At 53.0% G+C, this 9,814-nt stretch overlaps 1 protein-coding gene across 3 annotated transcripts; it reads right to left on the minus strand.

Annotated features, from left to right (window-relative positions):
- Positions 1 to 1,368: 1,368 nt before the first annotated feature.
- On the minus strand, positions 1,369 to 9,626 carry LOC311522920 (zinc finger protein 2-like). 3 transcript variants are annotated; one of them, XM_084632506.1, is made up of 6 exons: positions 9,049 to 9,626; positions 8,576 to 8,646; positions 8,268 to 8,394; positions 7,585 to 7,698; positions 6,322 to 6,552; positions 1,369 to 2,679 (listed from the first exon to the last, which is right to left on the minus strand). In XM_084632506.1, the coding sequence occupies exons 1-6, from the start codon at positions 9,176 to 9,178 to the stop codon at positions 2,558 to 2,560; spliced, it is 795 nt and encodes a 264-aa protein (XP_084488632.1). In that variant the 5' UTR covers positions 9,179 to 9,626; the 3' UTR covers positions 1,369 to 2,557. The 3 variants fall into 3 exon arrangements, with proteins under 3 accessions (XP_084488632.1, XP_084488631.1, XP_084488630.1); XM_084632505.1 differs by lacking the exon at positions 1,369 to 2,679 and having other exon boundaries at positions 2,815 to 6,549; positions 9,049 to 9,623; XM_084632504.1 differs by lacking the exon at positions 1,369 to 2,679 and having other exon boundaries at positions 2,816 to 6,552; positions 9,049 to 9,620.
- Between the last annotated feature and the right edge of the window lie 188 nt (positions 9,627 to 9,814).

Below are 9,814 nucleotides of genomic sequence, written 5' to 3' on the forward strand. Positions count from 1 at the left end.
CCTACGCGGAGGCATGGGCAGGCGGCTCTGCGCACTGCCCCGTCCGCAGGCACTGCCCCTGCAGCTCCCATTGGCCGTGGTTCCAATTGGCAGCTTCTGGCAAACAGAGTCGAGGGCCGGGGTGGGCAAACTCCGGCTTCTACACGTAGGGGCAGCCAGGGGTTCCGCATGTTGCCCCCACCCCAAGTGCCGCCTCCGCAGCTCCCATTGGCCGGGAACCACGGCCAATGGGAGCTGCAGGGGTGGCATTTGAGGCAGGGGCAGCATGCAGAGCCACTTAGGAGCCAGAGGGGGGACATGCCACTGTTTCTGGGAGCTGCTTGAGGTAAGCACAGCCTGGAGCCTGCACCCCTGACCCCCTCCCGCACCCCAACCTTGATCCTCCTCCTAGGGTGACCACGTCCTGATTTTATAGGGACAGTCCTGATATATGGGGCTTTGTCTTTTGGAGGCACCTATTACCCCTATTTTGGAGGCACCTATTACCCACCCCGGTCCTGATTTTTCGCATTTGCTGTCTGGTCACCCTACCCCCTCCCACTCTCTGAACTCCTTGGTCCCAGTCCAGAGCAGTCTCCTGCATCCCCAACCCCTCATCCCCAGCCCTACCCCAGAGCCAGCACCCCCAGCTGGAGCCCCTACCCTCCCCACACACCCCAACCCACTGCCCCAGCCCAGAGCCCCCTCCTGCACCCTGAACTCCTCATTTCTGGCCCCACCCCAGAGCCTGCACCCCCAGCTGGAGCCCTCACCCCCTCCCGCACCCCAACCCCCAATTTCATGAGCATTCATGGCCCACCATACAATTTCCATACCCAGATGTGGCCCTCGAGCTAAAAAGTTTGCCCACCCTGGTCTAGGGACACTTCAGAGCATGGTTTTACATCCGTGCCCATCCTGGCTAATAGTCATTGATGGAGCAATCCTCCATGAACTTATCCAGTTCTTTTTTGAACCCAGTTATACTTTTGGACTTCACAACATCCTCTGGCAATGAGTTCCACAGGTTGACTGTGCATTGTGTGAAGAAATAGTTCCTTTTGTTTGTTTTAAACCTGCTGCCTATTAATTTCATTGGGTGATCCCTAGTTCTTGTGTTATGTGAAGGAGTAAATAACATTTCCTTATTTACTTTCTCCACACCTATAATGGTTTTATAGGCCTGTATCATATCCCCCCCTTAGTCATCTCTTTTCCAAGCTGAAAAGTCCCAATCTTTTCAATCTCTCCCCCTAAGGAAGCTGTTCAATATCCTTCATCATTTTTTGTTGCCCTTTTCTGAACCTTTCCCAATTCCAATATATGTTTTTGAGTTGGGGCGACCAGATCTGCACGCAGTATTCAAGGTGTGCGTGTACCATGGATTTATATAGAGGAAGTATATCTTGTTCTCTATCCCTTTGCTAATGGTTCCTAACATTGTTAGCTTTTTTGACTGCTGCTGCACATTGCGTGGATGTTTTCAGAGAACTATCCACAGTGACTCCAAGATCTCTTTTTTGAGTGGTAACAGTTAATTTAGACCCCATCATTTCATATGTATAGTTGGAATTATGTTTCCCAATATCCACTACTTTGCATGTATCAACATTGAATTTCATCTGCTGCTTGGTTGTCCAACCAATCCCCCAGGTTTGTGAGATCCCTTTGTAACTCTTCGCAGTCTGGTTTGACTTAAATATCTAAACTTTGGTCTTAATAAAAAGACCAAAGCTAAACCTAAAAAACATTCCTGCCCCTTCCACAGCTGCTGGTAGCAGCAGCTGGCAGACCTCGTCCAAGAGGAGGAGACAATGCAGGATACCCATATGGAGTGGCTTTCCGTGGCAGTTGGAAATGGCGGGAGGACAGAATGTTGGGGCCTGAAGGTTCCATGGCAGTTGAAGGAGACATTTGCTGTGCCAGTGTGACCCCCTTTCCTTGATGGGCTGTTGTGGAAGAGATCCTTAGTTATTGCTAAATTAGAACCAGTTAAGACTTGTTGTAGGAACCCAGTGTTACTAGACAGGTACCAGATCAGCCCACAGTAGGGCGAGCGGGCTCCGGATTAGGCCAGATGCCACAGCTGTCTTGGGAAGGTCAGATGGGCTTCTCCTGGGCATGCTCAAAGTCAGCAGGGAAAGAGCCATACCAGGCATCCATATTGACAGGACTTCACATGCCTCCTTTAGGGTGGTAGCAGCTGCCCCTAGAAATACAAGCGGGGTGTGACAGAAAGGCCAGACACACTAGAGAGAGCAGCTCTAGCTATGGGGCCACCTGGCCTTGCACTTTGTAGACCCTGAGCAAGGACTTGAATGGAGATGCTCAAGAACGGACAGGGGGAATATGTCCACGAGCCAAGAATGTGCCATCTGTCCCCGGGACATGGAGCTGCATGGAGAATAACCTACTACTGCTACCTGCTAAATAAGTCCATCTTTTAGTTCATAGGGACAGAGGCCTATACCGTCTTTAGTGGCTAAAGATCCCAGCTTCGGCCTGCCTACCCATGCTATGGGGTGGGCACACAAGAGTAGTGATCAGAAAGGAGGAGGAGAAAATCCAAAAGGAGATCCTACACAGAGCAGGACAGGAAATCGTTTTCTGTCCCATTAAAATTTTCAAATTTTTGGAAATTTTTCCCATCCTGAATTGGGATGCAAATTAAAATTTTGACATCTTTAGTGAGCTGAAAATCTGGAAAAAAAAAAAGAAAGAAAAAGCAGGTTCAGATTTCATTATTATAATTTCATGATATTTCACTTTAATTTTTACCTTTTTTTGTCATTTCCCCCCTATAATTAGCTTACATTTCCAAACGAAAAGCTGCGTTGAAATGGAAAAATTAAAATTTTAATTTAAAAAACGTCAAAATAAGTCATTTGAACAATTTGAAACCTGTTGGGTTGGGGTTTTTTCCAGTCAAGAAATTTGTCAAGAATTTCCCACAAATAGTTTTCGTTTTGGCAAATTGGCATTTTTGATGGAAACATTTTATCAACATATTTCTAACCACCTCTAGTCCTCTACAGATAACAGTAAGCTAGATCTGACAAACAGGGGGAGTAGATTTAATTTATATAACGTTAATAGTTCTATTGCATTCATCACCAACACGTGTGTTAGACACACACTGAAGAGCCATGGTGTTTTAAACCTAGGACCACGTAAAACTTACATACAGAGCATTTATTTTACACAGATATAGAACATTTCAGCCATAGCTCTCAAACTTCTGCATGGAGGAAGGGAGGTCTTATCACCCTCGGTTTACAGATGAGGAAAGTGAGGTACTGGTAGAAGTGACTTTTAAAGTTTAACACAGCATGTCACAGCCAGAATGCCTATAAGTCCTGACTCCCTGTCCTCCTGCTCTAACCAACGAGACTATGCTCCCTTGCGAGAGCTGGGGATAGAACCCAGGAGTCCTGATCTCTCCAGTGCCTTCCAGACTTAACATATTCCACCCTTTTTGTCTCTGTAACAAGGTAGGAAATTCACATCTCTCAAGCCAGAGAGTCAGTAACCACTCCTCTCCAGATCCGTCAAATCCTGAGCCAAGCTCCAACTGACCCAGATCAGGGGTGGCCAACCTGAGCCTGAGGAGCCAGAATTTACCAATGTACATTGCCAAAGAGCCAGAGTAATATGTCAGCAGCCCCGCCATCAGGTCCCCGCCTCTTGCCCGCCAGCAGTCCCACCGATCAGCGCCTCCCACTCCCTCACCGTGCCTCCTGCCCACCACAATCAGCTGTTTCACAGCGTGCAGGAGGCTCTGGAGGGGAAGAGGGAGGAGCGAGGGCAAGCTTCCCCTCTAGATACAGACAATGCAAAGCCAAGCTGGGGATGTGAATCATGAACGCCCTAAGATTAGGGATCAGGATGGATTTGTAATTTATTATTTATATTACTAATGCAAAGGGTCATCACTGAGATCAGGGCCCCCAGTGTGCCCGGGCTGCACAGACCCCATCCGAGATCATGGCCCCAGTGGTATTAGGTGCTGCACAGACCCCAACGGAGATTGAGTCCCCCAATGTGCCAGGCGCTGCACAGTCCCCCACTGATATCAGGCCCCCATTGTGTCAGGCACTGCACAAACCTAGTTGAGATCAGGTCCCCATCATGCCAGGCACTGCACAGACCCCAACTGAGATCAGGTCCCCATCATGCCAGGCACTGCATAGGCCTGACTGAGATCAGGACCCCCATAGTGCCAGGTGCTGCATAGACACAGTGAGAGACAGTCCCTGACCCCAGAAGCTCACCATTTAAATAAGACAAGGAATAGGAGGGGAGACAATGGCAAAATGACTGGCTGAAGGTCACATAGCAAGTTGGTGGCAGAGCCAGGAATCAGTGTGTGAGACGGTTAATGATTCCTGCTGAGCAAGGGGCAGAGCAGGGGGAACTTAACCCCATTCTGGAGCAGTTTGCACCTTGAGGGCTGCACTAATTCCTGGAGGTGTTTGTTGTGAAGCAAAACAATCAGCCTCACTTTTTCCTCCATCAACTGCTTTGTGGCTTATTCACATAACACAGCTGCTAATGGCAGTCAGACCATCCAGGATTGCACCAGTGACTTCAAAATATAAAAGTATAAGCTGTTACAGCAAAGACCAAACCCTCTTTAACCAGGGCTATAACAGACTCACATCCTTTGTGGATCAGGGACAGAAGGGGAGCTATGACACATCACCAGTGGGTTACGCTACTGCCTCCCAACTAATGGGTCTGGTCAATTAACTTAAGCCAAAGGGGACTGAGGGTGGAGCTCGATGGAAAATGTTTCTGGGGGTTTTCTCCTCTCCCCTTTCCCCCCTTCCCCAAAGTTTTTGATGAGAAAAGGAGGAAAAATCACTTGCCTAAATTTTTCAAGGAAAATTTTGTTTTTTCCAGCAAAAATTGGAAAATTTCAGACAAAACAGAAAGTGTAAATTTGGAAATGCTTCATGGGAGTTGTAGTTTTGGTGCCTCATGCTCCCATTCTCTTCCATAGGCTGGCAGTGGCCTACCTGGTTGGACTACATCTCCCATGATGTACTCTGGTCTCCCCCAGGAGATGGGAGGTAGTGCATCATGGGAGATGTAGTCCATAGAGTACAACCAAACCACAACTCTCAGGAAGCATCAGGGCACATACACAAATTGAAACATTTCAGTTTCCGACTTAAATTTTTCTATTTTCGGGCATCTGTTTCTTTAACAAAAAAATTCAACATTTTCCATGGAATGCGAACACTTTTCATGGAAAAACTTCATTTAATCAAAAATCCAATATTTCATCAAAATAAAGTTTAAATGAAATTTTTTCAGCCATTATAATTATGCCTGGCTCTTATCTAGTGATTTCCATTAGAAGATCTCAAAGAACTTTACAGTATCATTGTCCCCATTTTGCAGATGGGGAAACTGAGGCATAGAGGTGGCCGTGAGTTGCCTAAGACCACCCAGCAAGCCCGAGGCTGAGCCAGGAAGAGAACCCAAAAGTCCTAATGTAGTGCTCTGTCCACTAGACCAGTGCTTCTCAACCTTCCCAGACTACTGGACCCCTTTCTGGCTTGTCTTGCGTACTGCCAAGTTTCACCTCCACTTAAAAACGACTTGCTTACAAAATCAGACATAAAAATACAAATATGTCACGGCACACTAGTACTAAAAAACTGCTCACTTTCTCATTCTGTATGAAATTTTAGTTTTACTGACTTCGCTAGTGCTTTTTATGTAGCCTGCTGTAAAACTAGGCAAATAACTAGATGAGCTGATGTATCCCCTGGATGACATCTGCGTACCCCCAAGGATACGTTTACCCCTGGTTGAGAACCACTGCACTAGACCACACTGCCTCACAGCCCAGCTCCAGATTTTGGATCAAGAGATCACAGGTTCAGTCCCTGTATTCGTTATAGCTGCTCTCTTCTCACTCCCCAGACCAACAACCCAAGTGCAGATCCCATCACCCACTCTCCTCTTTCACAGGCTCAGTATACCACATCCCACCAGCCTCCCCCTCGAGGTCCTGTGCCTGGACAAAGGGGTCCTTGTAGACCCGTGTCCCCACAGGTCCATTGGTGGGGTCTCCATGGTTCAGGTGCTCAGTCTGGTGCTGGGTCAGTGCAGCACTGTGCCTGAAGCCCCTGCCGCATTCAGCGCAGAAACAGGGCCCCTCCTGAGCATGGACGCGCCGGTGCCGGCTCAGGGCCGAGCTAAGCTTGAAGCTTTTCCCGCAGCGGGTGCAGGGGAAGGGCCGCTCGCCCGTGTGGACCCGCTGGTGGCGATCCAAGCTGGAGCGGATGGCGAAGCACCTCCCGCAATCAGGGCACTGGTAGGGCCTCTCACCCGTGTGCGTGCGCTGGTGTTTGATTAACTCCGAGTTCTTTGTGAAGCTTTTCCCACAATCCCCGCAGCTGATGGGCCCTGCCCTCCTGCGCCTGTGCCCTGGCTCCTTCTCTGCCCGCTGTCGTCCTGTTCTGCTGCCATCTCCCCTCTCAGGGCTCTGGGACGTCCCATTCGGCTCCGCTCCCGCAGGCCCTTCCTGCTGGAAATTCTCCTTCTCTATCCCGGCACCTGCTGGGAGGGAGAGAGAATCCAGGCGGGAATCATAATTTTACCAAGGTCCAAAATGCATAGCTTCATAGATTCCAAGGCTAGAAGAGATCATCTAGTCCAACCTCCTATCGAGCACAGGCTAGAGAACATCCCCGAATTACTTCCTCTTTGAAGTAGCACAGATCTTTTAGAAAAACATCCAAACTTGGTTTTAAAATTGACCAGGATGGGGGGAATGACTGGTTGGCTTAGGGGGTCTTGGCCTCTCCCCATGCCAGTCTCTCAAGCACTGCTAGCTGGCATTGGGGTCCTGTCCCCCAACTCTAGGAACAAACCTGTCCTGTAACATCAGCCACCCGTTCTACTGAGGGAACAACCAGCTGAGTGAGGGCTGGCCCCAGTGCCACACTAGGGGCGCTGAGCTGCAGGGAGCAGGATTGGGAGCTCAGTAGGGGGCGCCCTCAACTCACAGTCAGTGCTGGCCCAATGCAGCGACAGGGGGCACCGTGTTGCCAGGAGCAAAGTGGGGGCTCAGTGAGGGGCTCTCTCCCCTCACAATCTGTACTGACCCCAATGTGTCCCACCTGGCTGCTTAGAGATTCAAGTTATCTCTGTGGTGTATAGGAACTGCATAGTATTCCTTTAAATAGCATGCGAGCCCTCTAGTGGTGTTCACTGTGTTTTAGAAGCCACTAGAGGTGTAATATGCCCCTAGCTAGGCTTTACCGTCTGTGTGTAATTAGTCCTGGTGGTTACACCAGGGCAGCTGGGCCTGAATTGGTTCTTCAGATTATTGCTGTTGTGCAAAGAGCAAAAGACATGACAGACTCTTCTAAATCCTGGGGGCTGGGAGCTGCTGTTCAGAACTGGGGGGCCGCTCACGGTGGCTTTGCTGGGATCCAGGAGTGACGCCTGCCGTGAGGACAGGTGCCTGCTGGGGACAATACTAAGCGAGACCAAACAGAACTGGAGGGCTCCTAGTGGCTTTGCTGGGATCCCAGCTTTTCCCTTTACTCCCGGATGCTCTATGAGCCAGAGTAACTCATTCCTCACCTATGTGGGCGCCTATTGGGATCTCCCTTTCCTGGGAGCCCTGGAGATCCAGGACCCTCGGTTCTTCCCCTCGCTCCATCCAGGAGATCACGGCCAGGTCAGGGACGGGGAATCCTGCTCGGGGGAAGGAAACAGGCAAGATGATGTTTCGTGAAGTCTCCCTGGAGGGCTCAGTGCAAAGAAGGCGCCCTCGTTTTAATCCCGACCCTGTTTTCTGCTGGGGTGTGGGGGTGGATATGTTCACAGGGACCCTTGGGGCAGGGTGATGCCTGGGGGAAATGGGCTGTGCCCCCCATAAGGGAGTCAGGGATCTCAACACACAGTGAGAGGCCCGAATGGCTCAGGGAGTCGCTGGGCCATTCCTAGCCCGGCAGAGAGAGCAGAACCCCTGCTGGGCACGGAGCTGCCTTGGGAGGGGGATACAGGGATTCAGTGCCTGTGTGAACTGGAGCAAGGACATGCAGCCACCTGTGCCCTGGAGAGCCCTGGGGGAGGGGATCAAACTACCCCATGTGAATCCCCTTCCAATGAGGGGCTGTGGGGGTGACAGTCTCTCCTGTGGGGTTGGGGGCAGGGGCCAATCCCCCAGAAATCTACAGGGCCAGGGAAGAGCCCTGAGACGAAGCTATCCGGGGCTCCCCGCTACATCAGCTCCTGATCCCCGAGGGGCAACAGCACCTCACCCAGCGAGATGAGAGTCTGATAGTTCTCCTGCATGACGTCCCTGTAGAGCTGCCTCTGCCCTTCGTCCAGGAGGCCCCACTCCTCCCGGGAGAAATACACGGCCACCTCCTCGAACCCCACCGGCGCCTGGAACCAGAAGGGACCCCGCTCAGCACCTGACGCTCCAGCCACGGCCCCCAGCGCTGGATCGGAGGGCGGGCAGCGAGGGGCACAGCTGGGAGAGCCCAAAGGGGGAGTCTGTGGAGCAGGATCCAGGGGGAAGGTGCAGTGCTCACTGTCCGATAGCACATCCCGCTGCGCATCTCACCTGGTAGCCAGCCGCAGCGACCACCAGCTCCTGTGCCAGGCCGCTCCCCTCCTCGCCCAGGGCAGGCAGATCTGTGGGGAGGACACGGGGGGTCAGAGGCCAGGGCACAGCCCCACGGGGACGTGTGCATGGCCCCCTATGGAGCAAACCGCTCTGCTGGAGACCCGTGGCTGGCACAACATCCAGGGGGCCCTGCTGGGGTCATGCTCATCCTGGGGCACATGGGCGGTTGCTGGGATCGCCAGCCCCCTTGGCACAGCTCCCAGCCCCACGGAGCCATCTCTCTGCTGCTCCCCCATGATCTGGGGCACGTGAACCCTGCGGGCAGCCCCGGGGGCACGAGACACAAACACTCGCCGAGTCTCTTCCAGCCGCACACACGGAGCCCAGCTCTGCAGCTCCAGCGACTCCCGATTTCAGCCCTGCCGCACCCGGTTCGCGCCCCGCCGCCCCTGCGCCCAGCCCCGCCCTACCCACGTCCTGCCGCCCGCGGGGCTCCGGCAGCGGCTGGTCCGGGGAGCCCCGGGGGAGCCGCCGGCCTCCGCCCCCCGGCTGGGAACCGGGGCAGGGACCAGGCTCCCGCTGGGAGCGCGGGGGATCCATCGGGCCTGAGATCCTGTCCCGTCTGCCGGCGTCACGTCCCCACGTGTGTCACCCGGAGCCAATCCGCTTAGACCAGGGAAATGAATGGGCCCTGCCCGTGCCCCTCACTCCCGACCTGCAGCCCCTGCTATGCCAGCTCTGGGCCTCCCCCTCCCTCGTCAATCGCAGCCCGCCGCCCCTGGGCTTGCCCCATCTCTCCCCATAATCACAGCCCTGTGCTACCGGTTGCTGTGCTGCAGGGGGCGCTCTCCCCTGTAAGGCAGTGCTGACCCCAATGCGGTGGTAGGGAATGTAGTGCTGGGGGGGCTTATCAGGGGGCACTCTCCCCCCCCACAGTCCGTGCTGGCCCCAGCGTGGTGCTAGGGGGTGCTGTGCTGTAGGGGGCAGGAGGGGGCTTAGTAGGGGCCCTCTCCCCTGTGGGTCAGTAGTTTAAGTCAATGCCCCAGCACTCTAGTGGGGTTGCAATCTAGACACTCAGTAGTGAGCTCCTGGGATTCAGCTGGCATCTAACCCCAAGGCCACGCCCCTTGCGTCCATTTACCCATGTTGCGTGACTTATCCCAAGAGTCTGGACCTGGACCCTCGGGCCAAACCCCAACTCTGGTGAACACCCCTTGCTGGCCTCCCCCCCCCACC

The sequence above is a fragment of the Lepidochelys olivacea genome (genome assembly GCF_965140295.1).
Source record: "Lepidochelys olivacea isolate rLepOli2 genome assembly, chromosome: 6".
Taxonomy (NCBI): domain Eukaryota; kingdom Metazoa; phylum Chordata; order Testudines; family Cheloniidae; genus Lepidochelys; species Lepidochelys olivacea.